Source organism: Charadrius vociferus, unplaced genomic scaffold (genome assembly GCF_000708025.1).
Source record: "Charadrius vociferus isolate BGI_N301 unplaced genomic scaffold, ASM70802v2 scaffold183, whole genome shotgun sequence".
Lineage (NCBI taxonomy): Eukaryota > Metazoa > Chordata > Aves > Charadriiformes > Charadriidae > Charadrius > Charadrius vociferus.
Genome location: NW_009648250.1, coordinates 358,492 through 370,930, shown reverse-complemented (window position 1 = coordinate 370,930; position 12,439 = coordinate 358,492). Strand labels below are relative to the sequence as shown.

Sequence of the window (12,439 nt, the reverse complement as noted above, 5' to 3'; positions counted from 1 at the left end):
AAATTTAATTGAATGTCTACTGAGAGATCTACTACTTGCTATTTTTCTGGCAGGATGTGCTATTGGAACTGTTCAGGTAAGTCCTTGCTATTTCTGGAGGAAAAAAGCATCTTTTTCCTTTGCTGTGAGGTTCATCCTGCTGTGAGTCACAGCATATAGCACTACATTAAGGGAAGATGCTTTTAAATCTCCAGAATACCTATCTGAACAAGATAGTCCAAAAGAGTTGGATAAAAAAATCTGGAATTCATTGGGATGAACTTCCTCTGCCCTCCAGCCAGAGTTTGTAGGAGCAGGGCAAGAAGTTTAAATACATTTAGGACAGGAAAGTTTTGTTCCTTTAAAGCCAAATAATGTCACATATAGTGGAGAAACTGCACAAATATACCTTTTTATTTTAGTGCCTGACTCTGGGGTGCAAACACAGTTCCAGTCTACCCATTAGATATGAAATGCCCTTTTTTTTGTGCAATAGTTGAATTACCGTCATCGTATGTATTGGTTTGGTAAACTGGACTTCATAGAGTATCGTCTTCAGCTGGTTAATATCGCCTGGAAGTGAAAAAAATCACAACAGTAGTGAGTTTTTAGTTTGGTGGTGTTGTTTTGAAGGATGATAATCCAGGTATTGTCACAGCTAAAGTGGTTGGTTTAATTTGCACTTGCATGCTGAATTTCAAAGAATACTTCTTTTGCCTTAAGTTGGAAAAATAATACCAGTTTTGCTTATATGAGTGAACCACATTCTTCTTATCTGAGACACAGAAAAAAATATGAATAATGGTAACTTGCATGCTTAAAATCCTAATCCTGTATGTCCTGCTGCATGACAAGATGAGGAGGTCTGGGCACAGTTACCTTTTACCAGTAGTTCTAGTTCCCAGCTTACTTCATAGCATCAGAATATAGCCTTCCACAGACAATAAAACAATTAGAGCTTTTATAATTGTAAAGTTTGAAAACATATGGAGTATAACTCACTGCAAATAAACATTGAAATTTTATTTATAACTTTTATTTGAAAGTGGTATAAAATAGACATTGCAAAATGAATCAAGTTCAGTAAGTACCAATGCTGAAAATTCTTTTTGGTATCTTAAGATGTCTTAAAATAATATAAGCACATCATGATTAATGCTATAATAGAATAATTACAATCTACAATTAGAAAAACACCACACATCACTTACTGCAGTTGGGCCCGTTATTCAAATCACCAAGTGTATTTTCATATTTTTTTTAAATTAAAATGCAGCAGGAAAATAATTGTTTGGAGATTTTATCTGTTTGAAGGCTTTTCAGCATGATTTTTAACTCTTGCATGCATTAACTCCAACCTCATCAGTCATTTCTCATTACAGTTAGCAAATGAGACAATTTTACATGATTATTTCATTTTTCCTAGGACTTGGTATGTATGTCAGCTAACCAGCTGTTAAAATGTATTTCAGTAATTATTAGTAAACCTCACTTTTTCCATAGAGGAGCCATGGCTTTCAATTTAAGTACTTCTGGCAGAAACATTCTCAGCAAAAATACCTTCTCCATATTCAAAACCAGTTGTTGATTATTCTATTGTGAGTGGAAGTTGTTGCAGACAAAAATCAATCAAATATGCTAAAATGTTATGATGTGAAGAGTCTTGGCACAATACTTTCAAATCATGTATTTTGCCAGTGCATACTTATAATTCAATAGAAAGCTTTTCCCCCTTTTTGTTGGTTTGGTTTTTGTTTTTTGTTTTTTTTTTTCTCCAAAGTTTCCTTCACAAATCATCAACATTAGCAATTGAATGAGAATTTCTCTATAGAGCATCTGGTTCATCAGCTACCAGTTTCTCTGTTAAGAGACCGTCCTTGAGAAGTTTGTCCACATTGGTATTTTCACGTCTGGCAAACAAGAGTAAATATTCTGTCACAGGTTTTTGGACAACACTGAAACATAAACAGTTCAGCAATTTGCAGTGTCCCACCATGCATCATGAAATGTATGCAGTGCAGAGCCATATTCGCCTGTAAAAATAGACGTTGCAGACTACTGTAATCAGAAATTTAATTCCTGATGTTCAAAAGCTTGGGCTGTGCAGAAAAGCTGTGTCATTTCAGCTATACAACCTTTCATGGGGAACTGTTCTCAGCTGTCTTGGGAACCTTGCCAGCCCAGTCACATCATACATGTTCTCATGCACCTTCTTATTACACCTGTAAAACTTTTACTCAGATATTCATATAAATGTGAGTGGCTGAAAGGGTCCTGGCTCAGCCATTACAAGCTACATGGTAACTGCATCTTTCACAGCTCAGTAACATTTATCCATAGCTACGTAATAGATTTTTCCCTCAAGTAGGGTAATTGCAACCTACTTTTGCAGTGCACAAAATCCTGTGCAGAGTATTTCTGATGTAGTCTAAAATATGTAGGTTGTAATGCTTATTTCATGTTTTCGTTCCTTTAGGCCAAATAGATGCTTCTTTTTCTATACTTCATTCTTATCTTTAATAGAAAGCACTATTTCAAATTGCAGTATGGAAATGCAAGTCATGTTCTTGCAGACAGTGTCAGGAAAAGCACACAGAAGAAGGCAAGAGAGCTGGAAATCAGGGAGTGTGACAGAGGAGAAGGGCTGGACTGCAAGGAGGGGTGATGCCATACTTGAAATGAGGCTCTTAGAAAGCAGAAGAGGGGGACTCCTGGGAACCCTCTGAGAAACTTGAGGGTACCTCCTGCTGCCAGGTACCGGGCAAGGGCAGTGGGCTTGGGGACGCTCTGGCAGCTTCTAGCGAGCGTGGTCAGCAGCCCTTGGCCCAGGGTGCTGGGAGCCTCTGTTGCAGCAGCCCTCGGGAAGGTGACACTCCCACTCTTTTAGCTGGTACTAGGGAGAGGGAGGCCTGTAGCAGAGCTTGGTGGATCAGAGGGAGTGCCTGGGGCCTCTCCTGGACCTTTCCTGCAGGAGGTGCGCTGCTGTGGGGAGAGATGTGTGGCGAAGCAGAGGAGTTGTAGAAGTCAGCAGGCTGTGGAGCGCTGGAGAGAGGGTCTCCTCACAGACCCTACAGTTTCAGGAGCCCCCGACCCCCAGTGCAGTGCAGACCTGTGCAGAGCCTGTCACTAGCAGAACCGCAGGTGGAAAATCAGTGGCAGGCAATGGCTGGAAGCTGCTGTCTTCTGGCACCAAATGTAAGGCTTCTGCTCCACCTGAGGTTCACTGCCCTCAAAGCTGAGGAAGAGCTGAGGGTGCTTTCAAGCAAAGTATATGGACAGACTGACCCTGAGTCATGCCAGACCACCTGGAAGAAGACCACCCCTCCACTGACCTGACCCACTGGCTACAGAATTTTGCTGCTTGCTGGGGACCCAGATCCAGGATGTTGTGGAGAGTGTATAAAGCTTTTCCAACCCTCTATGATCCCCTCCACTGTTCTCCCATGTGGGCAATACTTCTAAGGGCAACCAGGAGAGGATCTACCTATTATCCCCACACTCTCAGGGGATAGTCAGGGGTGTGGGGTCCAGGTGCTCTGCTCCTCAGTGCTGCTCATGAGGGGCATAAGGAGGAGGGGACTGGTACTGAGGATCAACAATTGGGTGCAGAGCTGGAGTCAGCAGAAGCATTTTCATTTCTGTCAACATCCAGTCCTCTTCATGGATGAATGTCTGCCTGGAGACATGGGATCCACCTCCCTAAGTGATGGTGGGGTTGTAGTAACTCTTAAGATTCACATAGTTAAGTAATCATAGCATCTCTAGACATCACTTTCAAAAACATGTCAAGTCTCGAAATTAAAAATATTTTCACTATTGGAACATACATTTGTATAGAAACTGTGCGCACCTCCCCTGGGTAACCTGAAAGCCCTGGCTACTTAATGAATAGCATTGATAGCTGTAGAAAGAGTAACTTCTTAAACAAAAATAAACTACAAAGACAGCGATATGATGTGAAATGTGATATAAAATTAATTTTTATCAGTTTCCAGTGGCTTTTTTTTCTTAGGTCATCATTATAAAAGCTTCCTTTCCCTGCCAACAGTCAATTGTTTTCTTTAGTCTTCATAATTGTAAGAAGAATCAGATGGAGTCATGTCACAGAAAATTAAATCAGGTATTTTATTGCTTGTTGAGGATGAGTAAGAATGTGAATTAAAAACAGTGGGTTCCCAAGCCTAGAAGCAATTGCCTCGTAGATACATAATGCTTCTATTAACTGGTTGCACTAATACTTCTGTACACTGGAGATCATTCTTCTTAGTGAAACAGTAACATTTAGCAACTGTCAGCTTAAGTATAAAATTATAAATTCCTAAAGAACCTTCACTGTTATATGGGCTAAGCAAGAACTACCTAAATGACCTCTGCTGTGATATGGATTCATCACTGCTTTACTGGAACAGCACCTTAGGTCCCCTCCTTCTTGACAAATGTGAGCATACTCTTTAAAATTTCTCAAATGGAGTGAGAATATACAAGATGTCACTTAAAGTACAATTCTGTGGAGTAAGTAAAGACAAACCCAGCTTTGCCAAAATCACCTGCCATGACATAAGGTAAAGTTTTCTTTTAAGATGTTTACTTTCAAATCCAAGTTCAAAGACAGAAATTGACACCCATTTGGCATTAGCCGATAGTTCAAAGGAAGAGTTGGTTTTTTTCTCTTGGATTGAAGGCAGTTGAGAAACTTAGAGCTTTATCCTCTTGGGAAGAGTGAAAAAAAACACCAAAAAGCCCCTGAAAAACCCAGAAATAATAGCGCAGAGGCACTTGGGGCCAATGTTGTTTGATACACTCCTGTCACAGGTAGAGCAATTCTTGCAGAAAAAGTATTCAAGGAACAAGGAACCCTAGGTCCAAACTTAAAGAGCAATAAAGGAATAAAGAGGGAAGTTATTTACATTGAGCTAAATTAAATCAGTTATTGCCATCATGCTTTGTCTTTGTTTTTTAATCTTACAGGATAGATTCTTAGACTCACAGTTTTCCAAAGAATCAAAACCTGTAACTAATGATTTTTTTAGATGCAGTATCAGCTGTTCATGAGGAAGCCTCTGACACAAACCGACAATCTTCTAAAATACTTCTAGTTTCCTTAATAAGAGGAAAGTTTTATTTTATAAAGTATACTTGTTGTGGTCTGAACAAGTGTTCCGACATTTGTTTTCAGAGGGCAGATGCAGTTTCATGTTTTTAAATGACAACCATACAGAGCGCTCTAATACTTCTTTAATTTTCTATGTAAGACCATTCAGAACAAGTGATCTACTCTGAGGCACTCAAAAGCTTTTTACATTTACTTATTCAGGTGGGCCTCTTGGAAAGATAATTCTTGATGGCAGAAGAGCAGAAACTATTTGATACTGTAACTTGAAAAAGGTTTCCTAAAATCAGCTATACTCAACTGAGCAGCAACAATTGAATAAAGGAAGATTTTGAGAATATTTCTTCTGTTGTTTGATCTTACTGTTTTGTTTTCTCATACATGACAGAGTGAAAACTTTTTGAAATAGTGTCCTTGTTCATGCAAAATATGGCTGCAATTACATAGACTGTGAGAAATCACAGAATCACATAAAACTGGCCAAGATGGATTCAGATACTATAGCAAATAATCAATTTCTTGCCATATTTTATATGCTTCAGGCAACAATTTGTCAATGCTGCAGGACCGTAGGTAGCATATTGCCTAAGCAAGGCATTGAACTGACAATCATTAAGTCTGAGGTTTGTTCTGCTGACTTCAGTTGATTAGTGTATGATCTTAAATAGAAAATTTCACTTCTCTTACTTAGGCTACTTCAGTTTTTCGTGTAACAACACCTCATTTAGACAGGGGAAATTTTGTAGTGCAGTTGTAATGTTTGGTGTTGTGGAACCCCAGTTTCAACGTAGTCTCATAGATGCTGCAACAGAATCTTCTGGACACATTACAAAATTGAATTTAATCCAAGGCAATAAAAATAACAGACCAAAAATACACTTTCTCTCTCAGAAAGTGCCTCCACTCAGAAAAGCACAAGTTGGACCAGCATTCTGAGGTGCTTGTTGAAAAAGTAAACTGTTGAGTTGTGAAATAGAGTAGGAGACCAAAGGCTCAGGTGCACAGGAATGAGGCTTAGCTAACAAATAATACCTGTGAAACTGGAAAGAATAAATTTGAAGTCTGATACGTAAAAGGCAAAAAAGGCAACAAAAAGGTCTTCAAAAAGAGAGCTCACAAGGGAAAAATTAAGGGGGAAAAATTGCAAAGTCCAGGTAGGGAACAGACACAGAAAACCTTAAATAAGGAGAGACCGAATACTCCAGCGTCATCAGGGCTGTAACCTGTTATATTTATCATCAGTTTTCTGTGTAGAGGAAGTAGGAAGTCAAGTAATAAGTGATATTGATATGCCAGAACCGTATATTAGGACAGGTAGCAGGAAAAAAGACTGCAGAGTTTGTGTTACTACGTTGTCAGGTGGTTTCCAAGAAACTGGACGTATACCTGCATTTAACTGTCCTGTGAAATTCTGTGCCTAGCTCTTCACTTTCTTTACCACATAACCCTTGTACCTCTCACCACAGCACTCTCAAGACACGCTCACTTTTAACCCTGCTCCTTGACGTAGTCACCCTGCTCTGCTATTGTAACTACTTCGTTTGAGACAAATACCACTCATGTCTTTAGAAGAGAAGCCACTGGCTCCCCTAGCTGATTCATTGCAAGACTGAGTTATCCACAAAAGTATGTCTTTATTCTGAATAACCCAGTCTTGCAATGGAATCAGCCAGAGCAGACCACAGGGCACTGCAATGCACAGAGCCAGAAACACAAGTAAGTCTTTACTAATGTATATTGATAGAGTACTAAGGTCTACAGAAACTATAAAAGAATAAAATGGTGTTATGGAGAATTTCCTAGAACTTAAATAAGTCAATTACACACAGCTTTAAAGAGCATTAGTTTATTATCTATTCTGCATGTGTTACCTCAGAAACAGTCTAATTATATACAAAAATTTGGAATGTTGAATAAATGCTGATCAATAAAAACATTTCTTAGCTGTTGACAAGGGAATATTTCTAAACAAAACCAAAATAATCACAAAGGTTTGATTCTGTGTGTTGTTTATTGCTATGTTTGTGTTCATAGAATGCTTTCAAGTATATACACATTTTTTTAACTCCAGTCCAAAAAAAGAAACTAAAAAATATTTACATAATAAATATGTGGGAGATTTCATCTTTTCATTACATCAGTTGAACTGATTCTTTAATGAACTATTAAGAATAGAAAGAACCGTTTGCATCAACTCATTGCCATGCGGAGTAACTTCGGCTGCTGATGGATTTTATTCTATTCAAAATGTAGTTTAAGATGTGTTCAAAATGAAAAGTGCCAACATTGTCTCTCCTCCTGCTTCTAAACTGCCACATACTGGCTGGACTGGTTCAGGAGACATCTTTCTCCTTCTCTCTGCAAAATTGTCTGGTTTGACATGTGTTTACCTTTACACAGAGACACTGAAGGAACAAACACATTTCAATCCACTGAAAAAGCCAACATTTACTGAGTAAAATCAGCATAATCCATGTTTTATTAAACGGTTAATTTGCTAATTTACTGAAAACAAGCTTTGGCCAAGTATTTCCACAAGAAGCACTAAACTTCTTGCTATAAATCTCTACCTTCTATAGTTCTACCATAGCCAAACAGGTATTGGTAGAATTTTCCTGTGATATATAAATCTGAAAATTAAGTGACACAACAACATTTAAAACTTCTGTAACTATTAAAGCAAAATACGATCCAGTATAATTCCTCTGTGATATACTTAAATGTACTGCAAAATGTATACAAAGTCAGTCCAAGATCAGTAAAGAATCAGTTCTGCTTTTTGGACTTTTCCCTTCCCAAAGATACAGGTTATGTAGAAGACCAAGGTAATTTAGGCCTTGTCTGTATGCATTCCCTTTAAAAGGCAGTGTGTGATAAAAACAACATGATTAAAAGTAATGGACACGTGATGTGAACATTTCGCATTTTCAATAAAAAAATAGAAACTAAACAACAACAAAACACATCTTAGAAGGGGAACACTGAAGCCTGCCATTATATAGCTATGTTTCTCATTCTTTTCTTTGAAGATTAACAGCACACAGAAAATAAGTGAATTTTATCAAAATACAGCACATTTCTGCTAATATATCAAAAAAATCATTTTCTATGTAAATATTACTGGAAATAAACTAAAAAGAATTAAAATATACAAAGAGCTGTTAAAGGGTTTCAATTAAAATTATTAGAACTATACACAGTACAATAAGCAATAGTTAACATCTTTGAAAGAAGTGCAATAATATTGGAGTTCACTTATTTTAAAAGTACTGCCTTTTTATACTGCTAGCTATATATAATTCCCCTCTCTTCCAGCTCATTGTCCCAAAACTAAAGGACGCTGGTGTTTTTGCTAGCTTTGTTAAAAGCATTTACTTTTGTACACATGGGTTGAAAAAAGCAACTTATACCTGTCTCAAACTACCAACTTGTATGTAATTAAAAATGAACTGCAATAACTGAATATTGCTCTGATGACAGGCTAATCATTAGCCCTGATTAAAAACAGTTATTGGTCTTCTATGGCACTTTTCCCTGGTCCATAACAACCGTGTATTAATTATCACTGCAGATTATGCAGTCTCTATTCAATTACAAAGGAGAAAGAAAAATAAAGTTAATGTTTCTGGTAAACAAAATTAATAGAAGCATAATTGAGCATTTTACACAGTAATAAGGAACAAAGGCAGCCTGTGGTAAATCACTATTACATTAATATAGTTAGAAACCCTTTAATGACTCTGAAGTGTCTAGTTCACATTTAATGTCACCTGTAAGAACAGCCCTTTAAGAAACATCGTTACAAACTGGTGGGTTGTAAGTACACCCTCCCCTTGCTATCCATCTCACCACAGCAATTTTCCATCACTGTTCAAATTTTCACAAACTTGCTTTGGTTACCTAGCTCCATGCGTGTGGTTTCCTTTTTGACTAACAAGGCAATGCAAAGGCTGAACAAAATCAAGATGTCTTTCATAACCCTTCCTGCATCATTTACTTTGTGTATGTGTGTTTAAATATGTTACAGGCAACAACCTTAAAAACTGGCCATTTCAGTTTCATTTTTAAAATCTGTAAGGTTAAAACAGAGTAATTTTTATAAAGATAAAAGTATCACCATTCGCATAAAATTGGGGACTTCCATGGCAGGGAGAAACCTCTGGGCACATTTCCACAGTACAGTTGAGAAAATTATGTATGCAAGAAAACCCAACTAAACATGAATCACATGTGGCAGATGAATATTCAATGACTACATTAAGAACAAATCCTGTAGAATATCACAAATTGGTAGTTACAGTCTTCCTAAAAAACACTGTAAGCTTTTATTGCATTTTCTATCGGTAGACGTACACTCCAGAACAAAATACTTTTTCTTCTTTCCTGATTCCAGATTTAGATAGCAGACAGTTGTTTCACCTGACCTTTATTCTGTCCAACCAGCACCACGTTCCATCTACCCATTCATCTATACAATGTGCACATAGCAAAGCCAATGTTTCATATCTCCTGTCCATATCTACAGAAGTGGTTTCAGCATAACACATTAATATCTGGTGAATAAAAATAAAGGCAATAAACAGCTACAGGACAGACAGCCCTGCCATCTGTCCATTGGCTACAACTGAGGCTTCACAAAGCCTTGCGCAAAGTTTAGTAATGTGTATAATTATCCAAAAATAAACCTACCATCTGTACAAAAAAAACAACACAGGTTTGTTCTTGGAGAAGTGATCCTTAGATTGCTATAATGCTTAAAAACAAGTTTATTCCCCATATGCATTTCCAAAATGATTTCCTGTACGTTCTGTACAGTGGTTTATTCCCCTTTAACCACAAATTCAGTATCTCCTGTACAAATTTTGATCATAATTCTTTTCAAGTTCCTCTCATGTATAAAAATAGGCAAAATATTCAGTTTCCCTTAAGTCCTTCAATGAATCCTGCTGGCTTTTCCCCCAATCCACAGTATTTATGAAGAAACTTCTCGAACAATGATGAGTTCCACTGCATTCTGAAAAGTCTTTAGCAAAGATACTGCTTGTCCATGATCAATATTGATGAAGCTGTATCCATTAGCCTATAAAGAAATATTTTAAATTGAAAATTACAGTCTCGTAATGCCATGTTAGTGAAACATGTCTCATATTTCATGTTAGTTTATTTAAGCTTTCAGGTTTAAAATAACCAAATTCTATAGGAATGCAGAGAATAAAACACTGCAGATATGCAGATTACATTGTTGATATGAGTTGAGCATGTACCTGTACGCTACAAGAAATTATATTACTGTTAGCCTTGAAAGCATTTTGCCGCGAAGATATTGCAAATAACCAAAAGAGAAAACTGAACTTTAAACCGTTAACATCAGACATCTATTTCATCAGCCTTAATATACCCATGCCAAAAAAATCCGCAAATGCAGTACAAATGATACATCCCAGTTTAAATATTAGAATATTAGAAATGGCATTTGTCATAAATTAATACTATTGAAGCCTTTAACAAAAAACATTAATGGCATTGGGAGCTGGTGAGACCTCCTGAGATCACCCCCAGCTTGTGGTTTCCTATGACTCTAAACAACATTGTCATTCATGAGTGGGTTTGGCTTGGCAAACACACAGGCAGGCCTAAATGACCGACAAAAGACAGGGAAAACACGGCTATGGTGCAGCTTCTCAGGGTGTACTACTGCAAATTAATGTCCAGTCTGGGTGGGAAAATCTTGCAGAATGACCGATTCGTCCAGTTTAAACTGTTACTGCTTCCAGCTGTGCATCCCACCTTTCTCCCTGAGCTACTGCCCCTTATGTGGCAACAGAGAGAGCTGGTCGTGTGGTCTGCACCTTAGCTGTGCCATTTTGGAGTTGTGGTTCCTTATCCCATCACCAAACACTTGCTGTTGCTACCACCTGAACCCTTTGTTGTAAAGGCAGTGGTTTTTAAATCTGTCTACGGTTGCAAGGAAAGATTTATGTATAGACTGTTCAGAGTGCAAAAGTGGCAATAACCCTTCCAAATCATTACCTGTACAGAACGTCCTAGCCCTAACCTAATATGCAGCAGTATCTTAAGACTTACATGCAATTATCTAGTCACTGGTCATGTAGAATATTTTTATTAGACATATGTATTAGACACGCATTATAATATGCATGCCTAATGCATGTTTTACAGAGAACATTGCAAAATCAAGCATAGCAAAGTCATTTGGGGAGAGATGACATTCAGTCAAAAATTGCAGAAGTTGTCTAAGTGGCAACAAGACAGAGTGGGACTGTCAGTACATCATCACTGGGATTATCATGGGTATAAAGAATGTGGTGTTACACAAAAAAATATTCTTAGTTATAAGAAATGAAACAGCCTGTAGTTGTCTAAGCATGCAAATGCAACTTCTCAGCTTTTTTTCAAACTATGAATTCCTCATTAAACAAAAAGCAAAACCCAAGTAGTGCCAACACGACAAAAGAAAACTTCATTATAAATGTTGCAGACAAATGAAATTCCATAAAGACAGGAATAAACTGTTTAAAAAAAAAGTCACCTTTCACACATGTTCCACTCTATAAATAAGTAACAAATATGCTACCAGTATTTTCAAAGGTTTAACATGCTTCTTGTTCCTCTGTGGTGTATTGAGGGTTGCCCCCATCCCTTAAGGCCATCTACATCAGCAAGAGAACTAGGACCCTTCTTGCCCCAATGAGGAAGGACAAGTACAGAATTACCATGCTCAAAGCCAAGCCATCTTTTAGTTGGAAACACTTGATCTTAGCTTAGTTTTCTTGTCTGCTTTTTGGCTTTATCTTTAATTCAAAGGATTAGGCTGTGTTTTCAGTTTAGCTTTGTTTTATAAAATTGTTCACATGATGTTGTGGTTTAATTGAGATACTGCTGTGTTTTTTGTTGAGGGTTTTTATTTTGGGGCGTTCTTTGCCTTTTTTTTTAGAAAACTGAAATGCAGCAGAGTTGACTCTGAACATTCTCAAACCAGCGGTGTGGTGAATAATTAATAATTTTTTAAAAGCACTGCAACTTCAAGGGTGGCTACAGCACTGTTCAAATGTCCTGTTATCCCATTTCCCTAAGAAAGTAAGGCTTATATAATCCTGATGTCCATTTCCCTGAGCCCTCCCCAAATAGTTCATGAGCTCATTAGACAACTTCAAACAAATCTGATACAGAAGAGGTCTGAAGGGTACCGACTTCCTACAGAAGACGACTGCACAGCTGCAGCCCTGAAGCCATGGCTCCTGAAGCAAGCTGTTTGGCTCGCCTGCAGCAGAAGAGGCAGCCAGGAGGGACATGCTGTGACCAGCCAGGGATCAGCCCGGCAAGAGGGGG

At 37.8% G+C, this 12,439-nt stretch overlaps 1 protein-coding gene across 6 annotated transcripts in view; it reads right to left on the bottom strand.

The window, feature by feature from the left end:
- Nucleotides 1-9,426: 9,426 nt before the first annotated feature.
- Nucleotides 9,427-12,439, bottom strand: part of ERBB2IP (erbb2 interacting protein) — a 68,231-nt gene continuing 65,218 nt past the window's right edge. For all 6 annotated transcript variants that reach the window (XM_009884221.1, XM_009884222.1, XM_009884223.1 and 3 more), the window contains one exon: nt 9,427-10,169. In XM_009884221.1, coding sequence (XP_009882523.1) covers nt 10,062-10,169 — 108 coding nt within the window. In that variant the 3' untranslated portion in view covers nt 9,427-10,061. The remainder of the gene's footprint in view (nt 10,170-12,439) is intronic.